The following is an 18056-nucleotide window of genomic DNA, read 5'->3' as shown; positions in this document are numbered from 1 at the left end:
ATAGATGGTGGATCAGGGCCAAATTCAATGGGATGATGGGGGCTGAGGGGAGGAATGAGAAGAGGGTCAGGGTATGATAATGGATGTTTCGTATGGAATTCGTGGAAAGGCTGGAACATGTATGAGAGTCAGACTGGGGGACACGTCTTGATCAGCTCTGTGCTGTGCAGGGTTCGGGGGGTGGGGGTTAGTGGTCATTAGAACTGAGACTAACAGGGGAGAAGTGGTTGAACACAGCTACATACATCCCAGCAGGTGATTAAACTGATGAGGTACAGATGGTAACTTAAGGAGGTGCAGGTGATTAGAATCAGAGGGAGAGAAATGCAAGGTCTTGTTCCTGAACCTCAGCTATAGTAACTACATTTGGCATTGGACCATATGGACAATCACATATAGGGTCCGCTTTCTAGGCTATTTACTGCCTACATGAGCCCCACATACAGATATTGGCTGGGACCTAGCAAGTGTTGAATGTATCAGATAAACCAGGTATTTGTTTGCACTGTTCCCATGACAACAATCAATAATGGCAAAGTACACCACAGTACAACACAAGACAACTTGCCAAATTTAAGGAAAATGAGTAAAACACAGAAAAAAATGATTTTTTAAAAGAATGATCTAATGCCAACTGGTAAAGCTTTGTTTCACTGACCTCTTGTGGTTAGAAATGGACCTGGTGAATCACAGACTGCTGCACACGTGAAAGTGTTACTTAGCTACATCGTTTAGAAAGACTTTAAAGGTTCTAATAGCTGAATTTGAGGTTACACATGATCTTTTTCGTGATTTTAAAAATCATCTGGACATGGCACATACATGCAGAGAGCCATCAAGTGGCTCTTTAAAAAAAAAAAAAAAATTATATTTATATAAAAATTGTAGCTACAGAACAGCAGCCAATATGAAATGAGTGTAAATATATTGAAGCAAATTATCCCCCCACCCCCACCACGCTCTTGACATTCGCCTCGCTCCACCCCTCTCACCACCCTTTTCTCTTCCACTAAAACAATTATCTATTGCTCACCTATTGCATTCAACAGGGCGAGACAAACAACTCCGTGTCAGAGTGATTTGAGCAGCACACATGGTCAGTCCTCCCACGCTGCAGTCTCATAAACTCTGTGTGAACCTGCCTCTGAGGAAAACCGCGCCGTCACAATCATGTAAGTACATTAGTCTCCTAAGTCTGACAGCGTTTTTTGCTTTAACACATTTTTTTTATTGTGTACCACTGGGAAAATTCCTAAAGGTCATTATGAGAAGTTTTTATTTTGTTTCCACGCTTTTGCAATCATTTATATTTTGATAAATAATTTAAAAATTCGATTTTTTTTCCACATTTGTATTCTCTTTTATCTGTTTTAAACGTTTTTTAAATCTGTATTTTCTTTTCAGTGTTCTATTTTTAATCAAGTGTAAGCTACACAGTCATGGCGAGTAAATCCTGGCTGAATCATCAAGTGACACTGATGCTGCTCTTTATAACCTGGAGGGAGAGCATGCACTGCAATGGACTTACAGGTTAGCCCAGATTTGTTGTCTTTAATTATGGACTTATTCAAGTCAGCCGCCTGCCGTTTTTCACGTGTTTATCTTTGAATCATAGCCTATAACTACAGCATCGAGATGTAACGTGGGGATTAGACTAAGTAAATGAAATAGCTTAGATTATTAATTGGTGTGCAGAAACAGAGAGTTTTTGCCAGTATGGTTGCGACTTTGTGCAAAACCTTCCAAGAAATTAAGTCTAATTTGTCAGTGTGGATGTCTAAACACACCTACACTGTAAAATCTGCCAAGTTAATCTAACTTCAAAAAAAAAAAAAAAACAAAACACTGACTGCCTCAAAAAAGTGAATATAACTATTAATCTTGATTTATGTTAACTTTTTATTTATTACAATTTTGTTTTGTTTTTTTCATAACAAGGATTTTGCCCTTGATGTTCTGTTTTGTTAATACAGACTTGTTAATTTGAAAATACAAATATGGTTGACTAGTTTGCAACCAGAAGAATACCATAGTTAACTTGATTTACTAAAATTGCTATATAATATATATTAGATCCACACAACATAATCACTCTATACCCCCCCCCCCCCCCCTGCAGTGGATCCTCCTCAGGACCTTGTAATATCAGACCCTGGGCATCTTGGACATCTCCTGATTACATGGAGCCCCCCAGCCAGTCTGATTAATAGGGAAGAGTGTGCAATACTGTATCAGCTGGAGTACTTCGACACATACAGTAACAGCTGGAGTGTAAGTATTCATCATTTTATTTGAGTCTAACATAGATGAATTTGCCTTACCTCGTGACAGAAATGATTTTCATCCCTTTCACACACAATGGTTATAGCCATTTTATTTTATTATTTTTTGCATATGCATGTTTTTTTTATGCTAAAGGTGCACAACAGCCACTGACCACAGTGTATAACGCCATGCACTGCCACCTGCTAGCCAGTCACTGTAAGTGCAACGCAAATGTTGAAAATGTTCATATGAAAAAATAGAGATACAGAAGGGATTAGAATTGTAGCCTGTGAGTATATGTTTAAGTTATGTGAACACAATAGTTTAATACAGTTTTATAGTTTTCTTTTTTTATCTTCTGTAGAAAACACAGATGAATCCACTTGAGTGGACATATGAAAAACTCCCAAAAATACATATGATTGATTGATTTCTTTTTTGTGTGTCATGCACACAAACATGTGCCCAACCCTCACGGTTTCACAAGACATCATAATGTTGCAGTAAAAGAAATCTTGACGGACGTGGTTATAATTCATGCCAGCATGGGCTAAATCATGATCAGCTCTACTAATGAAGCAATTAATTTCATTCCTACATGGAATTAGATTCATACACAAAAATACAAATTTAACAGCTGTACATTTTTGTATTGAGAATACCTCCTAAAACGATCATGTTGATGGAGAACAAAAATAATCGTGAGATTCTGTTGGATATTCGGGAGGATTGTATAAGAACCTGCCGAAATTAAAGATCAAGTAGACAAACTGGCTATTGAAAGGACCATGCAATGCAGCAGGCTGGTTAGGAAATGAATTATGTTTTTAATGTCTCCGTGAAACTATCTCCGTTTATTACAACTCTGATTAAATATGTAAATCTGTTAGACAAGAACTTTTGACTTAAAAAAAGAGTTCATTTTCTACCTTAAAAAAAGGTGTTCTTAAGCTTCAGAAATGCTGCGTCCCCTACGCTGATCTTCTGTTCCCCTTTTATTGTGAAACTTTGCAGTATTAACTCGTTGATTAGTTTATTGACATGAGGAGACCAGCTCTGTGGAAGCTGTAAAAGGTTATTGTTTTGTCTGTTTTGAATAATTCAAATTTCTAGCAAAGGGTGCAGTATATAGCCCATAACACTGGAAATCTGCTCCAAATTAGTTTGGTTCTGTAGCCATGTCCTCGGGTAGTGTGAGAACTGTTATCATGTTTTAATGTGTTTCAGTGTCAGAACATGTTCACATGGTTTCAATTTCATGCAGCCTCTAGGCTCTGTAATCCTCTGAGAATATTTCAGTAAAGTTTACCCCTAAAAAAACCTTTCATCACTGTGAAATATATTTTTGAACAAGGGCCAACCCTTTAAGCATTTGTTTTCCAGCTGCTATGGCTCTCTTCTCCTCTTCTTGCATTTTTGTTTGTTTGAGGATTTTTATTTGTGAAAAAGCCACAAATGCCCGAGCCACAGTTTTCAACATTTCATCTGTCATTCCACAGTGATATGCTTGATCAAGACTGGACTAATCATAAAATCCATAGATGAGTTTAATTTCTACCCGTGGCTGAATGTTTATTAAACAGAAACAGACATGGTAATGTTTGTGTCACATATGCTGGGCTCTGAGTTAGGTCACATGAGTGTGACAGATGACTATGTTTCGACTAAGACAATGAAAATATATGTGCCTATAGTGATGATGACTTTGACTTATGACCACGATGAAAATCGACATGATTTTTGCACCACCCAGTCTCATTGTCACATTAAACAAAATGTGTTCATTGTTGTCAGCATATTAAAACAAAAGAAGTGGTCTCACTCAAAAATCCTTTAGAGTATTCTGGGTGCAGACTCAAAACTCAATTGTAAAGAGATGTCATCAGCACTCACCGATAAGCATTTAATACTGTGTATTGATACACACAGACAAAAACAGACGTGTTTCAGACCTAAGCTTTCTTCAGCGTTACACTGAAGAACATGCGAGAAGAAAGCTTAGGACTGAAACGTGTCAGTTTTTCACATCTTTGCATTGACTTTGTATGTTAACTCACTGCACCAAACATTCACATCATGTCCGGTGTAAACACAGCATGATATTATACAAGTCTTTGAGAAAATGGTTCGGCTTCTCACTTGATTTGTTACCTAAGTAAATATTTTTCTTAATGAGTTTATGGTCTCAATCACTAGTTTCAAGTCTTCTTCAAAACAGCACATTGTTTATTGTGTAAGATATGGTCCCACTTAGTTTAAAAATAGATCATAAAGCAGGATATGCTTTAGGGCATTGCTACTTTGTTACTGACAAGTGACTTTCACGGCTGTGTCCTTGAGTTCTTTGTCAGATCCATGCCTCGCCCCTCTGAAGCTCCACCATCTTGTCCAAATATGGTCACTTCTGGCAAAAAAAAAAAAAAAATCCCAAACTCATGACTTCAAAACAGTTGTCCACAAACCAATGATGTCAGGGTAGCTTCTTCCATAATCTATACAGTCTATGGTGTAAAGGCATCTCTGTTGAAAGTCTGATGACAGTAAACAAACATTTAAACCGAATAATGGTGTTGTGTTTCTTGGTTGGCAGGCTGTCAGGACACCTAGGAGGATGTACAGTGCCCAGTTTGATCTGATGAAAGATGTAACAGTGAGAGTGTACACTTTCCTGAGTGGACCCTGCACCAACGGCACTATGATCAAGAGCAAGAGCTACACTGAAGTGATTCAGAAACCTCTCAGCACAGGTCAGTCCTCAAGGTTTAAGGTTTAAACAAAGTTTAAAAAATGAAATTACATTTGTCCTTGATACCGCTGGAGTTGAAAGACGAGTCGATTAAAATCAGCAGCTACTATGAAGATTCCATCCAGTCGCTCGGGCATGTTGCTGCTGATGGCATCATTCAATTCTGCAGTACATTTTTTTGAATTTGCAGCAGTCTCGTGTCCTTACGGCTCCCAACAAGGTCTGCCTGTCCAGCATGGATAAATTATAGGGATGCAGCCATGGGGGTGGGGCCTCGTTCATTCCTATGAGAGCTCCTCACCGGCGCAGAAGGCAGAAAAAGCTCCTTTTCCAGGTTCAGAAATGTGTAAAATACCTGGATCAATTGGCCCATAGAGCATGCGTAATAGAGATTAACTGCAGCCGAATGTGGCTGAGTGTGGCCAAGTGTGAGCAACCGACTTCCGAATTAGTGCCTCGCTAACTTGAATGGTGGTCTAAAAAATTTAATCTTGTGGGGTTAACCATTTCTCTGTGAAGATGTGTGCAGAGCAGTCTCTGATTTCCCGTTCCTGAGTAAGCCTCAATCACATCTTATCCACTTTATTCTCCTGCAACCAGACATTAGCCAGATGAAGGCGAGGTAGAAGAACAGGTCTCCGTCCAAATTGGGTCAGCCTCGCCCTAATGCTCTCCTTGCTCTCCTCGTCCGGTGCTTTCAGTTTTGCCGCCCCATCCCTTGTCTGACTGACTGCCGTTGATGCAGATTCTCTTGTAGTCTGCTGCATTCAGTCCAAACCCGACACAACTTTTCTTGATTTTGATAAGTGTTTCTTTATTGTAGAAAAGTCATACCTTAGCAGAAGGGGCCATTGAGTCGAAAAAAAGGAAGAAAAATATAGCATAAAAGTAGCAAGGGTTTGAGGAGCTACTGGCTGCTGCATGTGCATGCGCTGCTGTAGTCACATCAAGATATCTGGAAAATGTATGAATTGGCATTGATTGGTTTTCACTTTCTCCCTCTAGGTGTTGTAGGTTCTGCCGTCCAGGATATTGTCTGTGTTTACCATAACATGAAGTACGTGGAGTGCAGTTGGGGAAAAAGCCCAAAGATGCCAGACAACTCACAGCAAACTCTATATTTCTGGTATGGCATGTAACCATCAACAACACTCAGTCGGTCAGATACAATTGGTCCCGAACTATATAACTATTTGATGGATTCCCTTAAAATTTTATTAAGACATTCATGGTCCTTGGAAAACAAATCACACTGATTTTAGCAATCCCCTGGCTTTTCATGTCGTGCAACCATGAGGTTTTTGATTGAAATATCTCAATAACTTTGGATGGATAACCATTAAAAGAAGAGATATTCAAGGTCACAAGAGGATAAATCTGAAAAACTTGACTTGTTTCCATCTACTTAAGTGTCAAGATTTCATGATTATATTGAGAATTGATGCTGATGGTAAATGATAGTTATAGTTTCTTCAAAGGTTTTCAGTGTTTAAGATTTAGGGGGATTAGTGGCATCTAGTGTTGAGAATTGCAGATTGCAACCAGCTGAAACTTCTACCTCTTATGGTGTGTTCACACTAAAAGCAAAACAAGCTTTTTGCACAGCGCGTTGATATACAAAGTCAATGCAGAGACATGAATAGACACAAATTCATGCCAGACGGCATAATGAACGCATGGATGTGAAAATGTGTATTTTGCGTCTTTGCATCCATCGTGCAAGTTTAAATTTTCCAATTTCAGCAAGAATTTTGCGTAGTGCTGTGATAGCCTGTCAGCATTAAGATCTAGTTGTCTAGTTGAAACTATGTGGAATCACAGAGCTACACTCAGCGTCAGTACTGTACAGAGACAAAACAAGGACCAAGGGGCAAAACTATAAAATTACATAAGCTCTGAAAATATACCCTGTGTAGCTATTTTTGTTGAGTTACCTTTTAGCACAATACTCTTGAGTAATTTAAGTTGGTCTTTTATTGTGGAAAGAAAACAGCGGAGGGCATGTAATGTGGCTGGGTATTGCCTGCCTGGGTATTTTTCTCTGATAACTTATCCTCTAGATGGTCAGGAGATTTTCACCATGAACCAAATTATCTACAGAGGTCTCTTCCTCTCCAATTCAAACGGACACAGTGATTTAAACTGGAAGAAACATTGAATAAAGAAATTTCACATAACACATACACATTACTTGCTATGTACATATAAATGGCTCATTCTAAGGTAATGAAAACATGATTCTTATTATCGGGATACACTATAGAAAAAAGACTTGGATTATAATATAATATAATGCATATCCCCTTAGACCCTATACACTGGACCTTGAATAGTGTTAAGGTTAAATTAGTTTCACAAAAACAAAGGCCACTGAACCTTGAAGAATTAAAATGATGGGAAAAAATATGGCAAACATCTTTAAATTTCATCAACTTCACAAAGCTCTCTTGATGAATAGATAGCAGCACGCATGTAAGCAGTGTGTTATCCGGTCTGTCTCTTCCCCAGGCACAAAGAGCTGGAACAGGCAGAGGAATGCCCGAAATATCTATACTCAAGCGGAGCCAGAAGTGGCTGCAACTTCTCAGGGAAATCTCTCCCTGAATTTACAAACATCAACTTCTGTGTAAATGGCTCCTCTTCTGAAGGACCCCTGAAGCCAACATTCATCTCTCTGCAAATCCAAAACCAAGGTACGTGCATGTTTACCCTCTGGAGTAATACAGCCTTACCATGCAAACCCAGTGAGGATAATAATAATTTTGACCTCATGTTTCAGGTCAGTACTCTCTCCACAGTGATCTCACCAAAATCTGCTCTTTGTTTACCTCTCAGCTTCTTTACACAATCACTAATCTCATTGATTTATTGTTTATGCAGTAAAGCCTGAAACCACTGAGAAGCTGCATCTACAAACAGGACCAGACATGCAGCTGGAGCTACACTGGGACGGTCCTAGTGGGAGGATCCCTGGACACTGCCTAGAATGGGAGGTGGAACAAAATCAAGAGGGATCTGATGGGAAAATTTCTTCGGTATGGATAACTCAATATGTAAGAAAAAAAAATCACTGAAATCCTGTAGTGAAGAAGTTGTATAGCTTTCCCCATCTTTTGTTTGTTTTGAATGGGCTTTAACAGATTCAAGCGTGATGAAAGCACTGCAGAGCTATCTGGAAAAAACAGGATTAGGCTGCGGAGAGAGCCATATAAACATCTTCTTTACACATGTTGCATTTTCATTCAATTTTTGTGTTATAACCCAGTACTTCTGTGTAGAAATTTAGCCCAATCACAACTATAAAATGTTGACAATATATGTTTATGCAAACTACAATACTTTGCTTTTGCCATATCAACATTTCTAAAGTGATGCAGTTCAGATTACATGATTGTCGCATCACATGGAGAAGGGGATGGTGGAGGGTGTGACACTTAGACAGCAGATCACTGAAACAAGACAATCAGGACATTTCATGTTTGTGGTGACCAAACCACCTATTAGAAACCAAAACATAATGTTTTCCTAGTTCTAACATTGTGGTGTTTATACCTCATACTAACCACATGTTTACTGCATTACTGTAAGAACATGTCTCCTCATCCTCATATCGGCTATGTATGTAATGTACAAATTTAACATGTCCTTGGTTGCAGAAACGTACAAAGCCTACATTAAATCTACCGTTTGCTTTAAGAGACTAGTTTTCTTGGCCAACCTACTTTGTTGCCATTTGCTCTATTAGTTTTAAAATGATTTATTCACTTTTCAAAGTGCTGAGTACGCAATTATTAGACAAGTTATATGTCAACAACCAAAGTGTGTTGTTAACAACAGTTTGTTGAGGAGTCGAAACTCACTGACATTCAAATATTTGGCAAGTCAGAATATTTGATTACTCATCACATAAATAAGAATTTGAGCTTCCAGTTGAACAGACAGACCTGAATGCAGCTTCAAGCCAGTTCAGGCTTTGGGCTAAAAGCAAAAACTTTCTAACTGTAACTTATATTTAAATATTTTCTTCCCTTATTTTAACAGCAGAAGATTTCAATCAAACAGACGAGCCTCACTCTGCCCTCCATTCACGAGAATCAGAGACAATGCTTCAGAGTTCGGTCCAGATTGCACAAGTACTGTGCAGACAAGAGCTTTTGGAGTGAGTGGAGTCGTCTGACATGCCACCCAGGTAATGATGTTTCAGTCGATTACAACAAACCAGTACTTTCTTGTCGTTATTACAAAGAAAAATGTAAAAATACAAGCATGAAATCAGTTCACTCGAGTGTGACAAACGTTTTTCATTAAAAATGTTCCCGTCCAACCTGTTTACTATATACAGTGATGTATCACAGAGGAAAACTTCCCATAACTTTTATGAAATAATGGGTTTTAATTCCTGACAGATTTAATTCTACTCAGGCATTCCTAAAAGATCTAGCCAATTCAATGTATCCCGTCGGTGAAGGAATTTCAAATTTAAGCGGTGAGGTGTTTTTTTGCGTTTAAAGCCACATCAGCGAGTCCTCATGAGGCACACATACTTTCTGGATTCCCAGCTAGAGGACCCTGATTGTCATCAATAAGTAAGTTTAATTGTATCTTATTCAAAATTGTTTGTTATTAAATTGCAAAACATAAATTGCACATATGTTGCACTGTTATACAAACCCCAGTTCCACTGAAATTGGGACGTGTAAAACATTAATAAAAACAGAATACAGTGATTTGTAAATTCTTTTCAACCTATATTCAATTAAATACGCTACAAAGGCAAGATATTTAATGTCCAAACTGATAAACTTTATTGTTTTTTGTAAATATTCACTCATTTTGAATTTGATGCCTGCAACACGTTCCAAAAAAGCTGGGACAGGGACATGTTTACCACTGTGTTACATCACCTTTCCTTTTAGCAACACTCAATAAGCGTGTGTGAGCCAAGGACACTAATTGCTGAAACTTTGTAGGTGGAACTCTTTCCCATTCTTGCTTGATGTTCGACTTCAGTTGCTCAGCAGTCCGGCGTCTCCGTTGTCGTATTTTACCCATGCCAGCGGCGTTTCTGGGTGTTGTATATATGGCTTTCAGTTTGCATGGTAGAGTTTTAACTTGCACTTGTAGATGTTGCGACGAAGTGTGTTAACTGACAATGGTTTTTCAAAGTGTTCCTGAGCCCACGTGGTAATATCCTTTACAGAGTGATGTCGGTTTTTCTTTTTTTTTTTTTTAAACCTGTTCTGTTCGGCAGCTTAGGCATGCAGTATGAGAGGTCTGGATGCCTTGAGGTGCCATAACAGATTTACTCTGCAAAGGAGGAGTCTGACATACTTCTTCCTGTTGCAGTCCGTACTGAGATTTATTGGCAAGGCTACCGGACAGCACAACGTTAGAGAGGATAGGGAGAGAGAAAAGAGAGAGGTTGGGGGACACAGAGGGGAGGGGTAGACACAAGAGACAACAAAAACAACAGCAACAATAACAACAACGACAATGAAAACGATAACAACAATGCTAACTACAATAATGACAGCTGCAAGTATTTACAACAGTATTAACGGTGGAAGCAGGCAGGAAATGAGTAAGTAAAAAAGAGGAAAAAAATAAAAATAAATAAAATAAAATAAAATAAATAGAATAAAAATTTTTTTTAAATTAAAATAGAATAGAATAAAGTAAATAATAAATAAAAAATAAACAAACAAACAGAAGAATCCCCCCCCCCCCCAAAAAAAAAAAAAAGAAACAGACTGCATAAATACTTACCCAACATAACCTTGACATGGATAACATCCATAACTGTAACTGTTGTACGTGTGTGATTGTATAACAGTTGTGTGCTGTGGTGTGTGTGTGTGTGTGTGTGCGTGTGTGTGTGTGCATGTGTGTGTGTGTGTGTGTGTGTTTGTGTGTGTGTGTGTGAGGGTTTGTCATTGGATGTGGTTTATAGTTGACAGGGGGGGGGGGCGTAACAACACCCCTCAAACTCCCAGGGGCAAGCAGGCCAAGACCCAAGCCATCAGAGCACCCAACAGCCCCCAAAACACGACAGACCCAACACCACGTTCCCCAGAGACAGCCACGCGCCCCACCCAAGGGGGAACAAGCAAGGGAACACAGAGGCAACACCCCCCCGGCCGGGGGAAGCCCACAGACGGACAAGGGACAGGAGGCCCCGCGGCCCAGCCCAAGGCCACCAATCCCGGCACGATCTGAGCCCACAGCCACAGGGCCCCACCAACCCGAGACCCGCCCCGACCCCCGGCAGGGAGCCCGCCATGCACCAGAGAGGCCAGAGCCCCCCCAACCCTCGGCCCCAACGGGGCGGGCTACGGCCCCCACCATGACGACCCAGCCCACCGCCCCCGGGCCAACCCATATACCCCGTGGGGAAGACGGCGGGGGGCCACAGCGGCCCCCCCACCCCCACCCCAGCCAGGGGCGAAACCCCAGGGAGACCGGGGAGAGCAGGCCCCCAGCCCAGCCAGAAGCCAAACCCTCCACAGGCGCCGACAGGGTCCAGACCATCCCAGAGCTACCCAAACCCCCGGCAGGGCAACCGCCACACAGCAGCAGGGTCCAAGCAACCACTCAGCCCAGTCCCGCACAGAGAGGCCGACCACCAACCCAGAGCCACCAGCGACACCCCCGCAGCAGAACTGACGCCACTCCCCCAGACCACAGACCCCCCGTCCAGCCCTGCAGGCCAGGGTCAGAGGCTGTGGGAGACCCCCACCCCACCCCTGCCGACCCCCCGTCCAACATGGATGCAGGGTGTATGCATGTGAAGGTGTGTGTATGTAGATGTAGGCGTTGTTATGAGATGTGTGAGAGACTACGGTGCAATTTAAAATTGGGGGGAAACGGGGCATTCTGGGAGACTCCGCCGTCTGCCAGCGGTGGGGCGCCTATCCCCTGGCCGTTCCCCCCATGCCCTCAATTAAATACGCTACAAAGGCAAGATATTTAATGTTCAAACTGATATAAACAAATAATATAAATGAAATAATGGGTTTTAATTCCTGACAGTTTTAATTCTACTCAGGCATTCCTAAAAGATCTAGCCTATTCAATGTATCCCGTCGGTGAAGGAATTTCAAATTTAAGCAGTGCCGCCTGTGGGATCATGTCATGGGCATTCAATGTTGGTTTTCAGCCTTGCTGCTTTAGTTCAGATTTCTACAGATTCTCTGAATCTTTTGATACTAAGGACTGTAGACGATAAAATCCCTAAATTCCCTGCAGTTGTACGTTGTGGACAAAGTGGTAAACCTCGCACCCATCCTTGCTTGTGAACGACTGAGCCTTTCAGGGATGCTCCTTTTATACTAAATCATAACACACTTTTTTGAGCATTCCTCAACTTTCCCAGTCTTTTGTTGCCCCCGTCCCAGCTTTTTTGGATAGGTGCTGTAGGCATCAAATTCAAAATGAGTGAATATTAAAAAAACTTATTGCTTTCTTTTTTTTTTCTATAAAGTAATTCACAAATAAACAAACAAACAAACAAACAAACATCAATATTTGTGCAAAGTTTAATGTGTCTTGTTTTTTTTTACAGTCACTGATGCTGCCAAGATCTGGTCCCTTGAATGGTAGCAAGAAGGATTATCTTCTGTTTAGGCCCCAGAAAGTATTGGCATCAAAATGTATGTTATGATTATTGTGAGACGCTTAAAGTAATAAGTGCACCACAAATGTAGTGTTAAAGCTCAAAAAAGAGACATTCAGCTGCCTGAAAGGCCTAAATTGCACTTTTTGTCCATTTATCTGGGGTTACTAGAAGGCGGTTTTGCACTGTCGAAGGCCCTGTTGTAGCCGGGCTCTCAATGTAAATTTATTTTTTATTTTATTTAATCATTTTTTAAAAAAGAGGACCTATTTTGCTGATTTTTCTTAATTTAAGGTTCATACTAGAACATGTTTACATGCTTTGAAGGTAAAAAACAACACTTGTATTTACACTCTGTCTAAGATGCTCCATATAAATTCCTGTCTCTTTAAGCCCCCATACCAAAAGATCCTAGTCTGATTCAATCAAGGAGAAATTTGCAACACCAGCAACCAAGCGTAAATCATCCTCCAATGTTAGCATGTTGACCATTTGTTTAAAAAAAAAAAATCATTAAAAAAAAAAAAAAGTTTTCAGATTGGTAGCATCTTGAGGTTTTAAGCCCACAGGGACTGTCTTTTTTATTTTATTTTATTTTTTTAAATAAATGTGCCCACATTTAATATGAAAACCCCATATTGTAATAATAGCCTAAATATGATACACAGAGTGTGGAAAAGGATATAACTATTCAAAGCACCAAAAAAATATTTGTTGCACCGCTAGTGACTCATACGTCTACACCCTGCAGGAAAAGAGAGGGAGTTGGCCACAACAAGCACTGCAGTGCACTTTTTTCTCTTCATTGGCGTATGTCATGTTTTTTTTGTCAAAGGAATATTACATAACTGTACTTTTGAGGGTACTGACTTTACAAGTATGATCAGGCTTTTTCTGAGAATGCTGGTTGATTTATGGGGCTCTGAGTAGTACATGATGTCTGCTAACTATATACCACTGAATGCACTTAATGGGTACTTGAAGGTGACAGTATCTGTACACATTGTACAAAGTGGAAGGCTGGGGGGTTCAGTAGGGGTCCAGTATTTTATTTTTGCCACCAGAAGGTAAATGGCTGTAGGCCTGAGACTGCCTGTTCCACGTAATTTATCAAGTATTGAAATAGACTTCAGACATTCCTTTCTCCACTCTTGTTGTAGCTTTTGGATGTACGTCAGTGCTCAAGTAACTACTCTGGTTTCTGTTTTGATGTTTAATGGTTTCCTACTTGCCAAATCTCTTGCCAGTTTATTGACAGTAGACTTGTCTGACTTAATTCATGTTGAAATCCCAATTTTTACCAATGCTGAGGAAAAGGACTTCTGCTTGATAAATGAAACTCATCAAAATGTTTTCACAGAATAAAATATTTGATGGAACTCTGTGCTGGTGTGAGTGTCCTTAATTGCACTCTAGATGGTTTAAAATGGTGTTCCACAAGGGTCAGCATTAGGCCCCTAGTTGTTTTCTGTACATTAATACTTTGCAACTGAACATTACAATATCCATTTTTATAGTGATATATCATCTTTTATTTAACTGGTTCTGCTGCAATTAAGGCCTTTTCTCAGGTCACAGTCTCTTTTTGATGACCTCCAGACAGCCTTTATTAATTCAAAAAAGAAAACATGCATTTTAAAAGAGCACTGAGCTTTAATGATAAACTTTAGTGTTATAAGAGCTTAGGTATTTGGCTAGATAGCAAATGAGACAAAACTCATGAAGTCAAAAACTAAAAATTCTAATTGGAGTCTTATGTGTTAACAGGGCTTGCTTCTCCTTTCAACACAGACTATTATACAATCTGCTACACTCTTTACACTTGATTACGATATCCTGTGTGTGTCATGCTGCTGCCATTATTCTTTAACCACTGAATGCCATTTACACACAGTGCAATTGATTCACTATATGCATGACTATTTTAATTTGTGTGTATGTGATTATAGCTTTGTTTGACGTGATCTCAGTTAAAATGTAAATTTCTGTTGTAATACGGCTAAAACAACGAAAATATGTCCACCATACTTGCGTATATACAAACGTTTGAATATGGAACTTCCGCTTTGTTTGGACATGGAGTTAATTTTATTGTTGTTTTTGTAGATTTTTATGGACTTGTCTTTGTAAGGTTTGATAGACACTTTTTACGAGGAGATATGTTAAAAATTGTCAATAAACCTTAACTTGTGTGTGTGTTTGTTCTTGCTTTGGTTTTAGAGAAGTGTGACGTGGCACCTGAACCAGAATGGGACATAGTACCTGTCTACGTATATATTGCTGTTGCCATCATCGCCGTACTGGTGATGTCGCTGTGTGTGGGCGCAGTGCTCAAAGTGTGAGTAAACACACACATATAGAGTATATTATGCACATCCACTGATATAAACACTGCAATTAGAAGCTCACTGCAAACTGTTTCTATTGTAGAGGGAGATCAAGACAAGTGAAGAAGCCAGACTCTCTGTTCACCAACCTGTTTGCCAGAAATTCAATGGCAGAGGTGTGAAAGACAAGAATTCATCGCTCTTTAACAACACATCTATCAGTTGTTTTTATTGTAGAATTCGACCTTTCACATTTTTCAGGGTCCTTTTTTGAAAATGACACAATGAAGCTCTCCAAGATGCCTAAAAGATATCAGCTGAAATTGTAACCACTGCATGATTACTGAAGATATTACAAATTTGTCTGAAGGTTGCACTGGGTTATTTGCCAAAAACAGTACAACAGTATTATATTAATCAAACATACTGTCCTGTGCGTGCCAGTTTTATTGACGTTTTGTACAAATGCTTGAATTTACATGAATTATTTTCAATCATGTTTACAGGAAATGTTATGTTACGGTTGTAGGTATCGCTCTGTGTCTTTGCAGTGATAATCACCAGCTCAGTCAGTCAGCAGAGATGACGTTGTTAAGGTTATATTCAGGAGAAATTGCGTACTCTCTGGGAATTTGTTTTTGATGTTTTATTATTTGCCAGATCTCTTGCCAGCTGATTCAGTCAGTATAACTCCACTTCATGTTGTGGAGAAATTTTTATTGAATTCTGTTTTACGTTTTCTTGTTAAATTGTACTTTGAATTCTTGCCACCTGGTTCAGACAACAAAGGTTTTATTATTATTTCTTAATCTAGTTTATAAGGATAACATGTATGAAAAGGTTAAGTATTTTATAGTATGCATCAAGCCAGTGAAGTCTTTCATTTCACATTTCATACTTTCACAGATTTTATAATGCGACTGAGTGGGATTCTTTTTTTCTCTGAATGGGTTAATACAAAAGAATGTGCCAGTTGTTCTTAATGCCAAAACTCCTTGCCAGGTGTGTCTGAAGAGTTTCAATTGTAACTTAACCTGCAAAACTATCTTAATGTAACTGTTGCCAAAATGGCTCCATTACATCAAATATTACCAAATAAACTCCGCTTTCCTTTTTACTTTTAACGTATTAAATTGTAAAGTTTATGATAGCATTATTTTTTTTGAGCTATGTAATATAAAAAAACAGGTTTTTATATAAAAATCCAATGTTTGCTCTGAAATACAGACTTAAACGTCAGTGTAAACAGGTGCTGAAATACAAAAAATGAATGTCTCACATACAGTTTTCATGTTCTCATATCCTGTTGGACTATTCTGGGCTTTTTCTATATGTGTTTATGGGGTCAAGATAATTTAAACTGCTGTTACTGAGTTATTTCTTAGTACTGGTACCCCACTGGGCACAGGTGCGGCTCATGAGCTTCATGATGACCCTCTCTGCCTTGACCCAGATCCTTAAAGACAAGGAGCAGTCAGGAAAATGGCACACCTAGTGGAGCGAGGGGTCGTCACAGCAAAATATGGGATTAAGAAAATGTCTCATAAATCACTGGATATTGGCAGTGTTTGTTTTCTGTTTCATTCTGTGGCCTGTTTTAAATAAAGCGTAATGTTGGAGGCACTGTGAGCTGTAGTACTGTCACTTATGTAAAGACGGTTTAAGTAACAAATGTGGATACAATGACTTAATGACGGTGTCTGCCTCAGTTAACACAAGTGATATTTAGGGATCGATAATATAAAGTGAAGGTAGTGAAATCTTCTTTCAGCATTGTAGGTTTGGATCCAAGTGCAGAATTGACTGTTGAGCAGGCAGGAAGAAAAGTGCAAGAATTTAGTCCAGAGGAATGCAGGTTATGGCAAAACAAGCAACAAGGAAGAAGTAAATCCAAAATACATAGGAAAAGTCTGGTAGTGACTAATTGGGAAGTGCAAACAGGTGAGCAAAAGATGCGAAGACTCCAAAACTAAGGAGGGGCAGGTGAAACATATCAGGGCAGGGCAGACAATAAATACTGGAGGAAAAACACAGATACATGGCATGTCAAGAGAATATAACAGACTTAAACAGGAAACATCCCAAAACTGGAAAACAAAAATCTCATAGTAATGAAATATGTGAAAACAAAAGACATGTTATTAATAGCATAAAGATATTTGCCAGATAATCTCAAACAAAAAGCCTGAGGGTCTGGAGACAGAGCAGGACAATGACAGAAATTTTTGCCTGGCTTAAACCTGTCTCTCCTCAGAACTGCAGAAGACAAAACAACTAAAGGGGGATTTACCAGACTGAGCTTTTATCATAAACACAGAAAAACTGGTATGGTGTGTTGGATTGAATGCCTTCTTGTGGTACCAATTCAGTGTGTTGACACTTACAGAAGTAAACATTTAGGGGTCATTTAATTCTTCAAATACAAGCGGTTCCAGTAAAACAAATTTAACATCTGCTTAACCTTTACTGTAAAAACTGAAAGAGCTGGAAATGATGCGTCACGATCAAACTGTATAAATATAAACAGTGATCGTAATCACTGCTGCACATAATTCCTTTGTAGTGGTGCAGCTGCATTTTCACTCAGTCACAATGATTTTTTGCAACTTTTCTCATGTGTCAACCATTAAAAAATCAGTCATCCATTAAAATTGCATTTGTGTGAAGCTCAAACAATGTGTCTCGTGTACAAAAGGATATTGGGTTGGTGAATTTCTGACAGCAATCAGTTGCTCTCGTATAAACTACAAACAGGACTCTGTCATTTCAAACAGTGAAGAGCCACATTTGCCTTTTAGTTTCCACATGCAACACCTGGTAAAATGTGAATATTCTCCTAAGCATTTTAAATTATTTTTCATGAATTTAAAACTGTGATCTGCTTGCAAGTAGGCAGAAATAGCCGCATAAGTGAAGAATATGGAGGTTCTGTTAAGAATTTTTAATTTTTATATATGTATTGGGTACATGGCACAATACCAATAGCATATGCATGGTAAAATAATATGATGTTCCTCTAATGGAGCTTTTCCAAAGCAGATAGTTGGAGTTGGCATAGTAGGAAAATCACAGGTGAAAATGATAACACTAACGAGTCCACACCTGT

The 18056-nt window shown here is 39.3% G+C and overlaps 1 protein-coding gene across 8 annotated transcripts; it reads left to right on the top strand.

Moving 5' to 3' along the window:
- The first annotated feature begins 1046 nt into the window (after positions 1–1046).
- il13ra2 (interleukin 13 receptor, alpha 2) lies at positions 1047–16572 on the top strand. Of its 8 annotated transcripts, none has more exons than XM_042499894.1 (10): positions 1047–1172; positions 1405–1530; positions 2120–2271; positions 4856–5012; positions 6017–6137; positions 7520–7704; positions 7892–8046; positions 9053–9200; positions 14844–14961; positions 15054–16572. In XM_042499894.1, exons 2-10 carry the CDS (start codon positions 1440–1442, stop codon positions 15130–15132), a joined length of 1206 nt encoding a protein of 401 aa, XP_042355828.1. In that variant the 5' UTR covers positions 1047–1172; positions 1405–1439; the 3' UTR covers positions 15133–16572. The 8 variants fall into 8 exon arrangements, with proteins under 8 accessions (XP_042355828.1, XP_042355827.1, XP_042355830.1 ...); XM_042499893.1 differs by having other exon boundaries at positions 7892–8064; XM_042499896.1 differs by lacking the exons at positions 14844–14961; positions 15054–16572 and adding an exon at positions 12573–13146 and having other exon boundaries at positions 7892–8064.
- Positions 16573–18056: the final 1484 nt, after the last annotated feature.

The sequence above is a fragment of the Plectropomus leopardus genome, chromosome 13 (assembly GCF_008729295.1).
Source record: "Plectropomus leopardus isolate mb chromosome 13, YSFRI_Pleo_2.0, whole genome shotgun sequence".
Classification (NCBI taxonomy): Eukaryota; Metazoa; Chordata; class Actinopteri; order Perciformes; family Serranidae; genus Plectropomus; species Plectropomus leopardus.
Note: the sequence above shows the minus strand (reverse complement) of the source record. Positions and strands in the feature narration are given on the sequence as shown.

Coding starts and splice junctions, on each gene's coding strand:
- il13ra2 (XM_042499890.1), top strand. CDS start 1,440: ATGGCGAGTAAATCCTGGCTGAATCATCAAGTGACACTGATGCTGCTC. Junction 1,531..2,119: donor GCACTGCAATGGACTTACAG/GTTAGCCCAGAT, acceptor CCCCCCCTGCAG/TGGATCCTCCTCAGGACCTT. Junction 9,201..10,961: donor TCGTCTGACATGCCACCCAG/GTAATGATGTTT, acceptor TGTGGTTTATAG/TTGACAGGGGGGGGGGGCGT.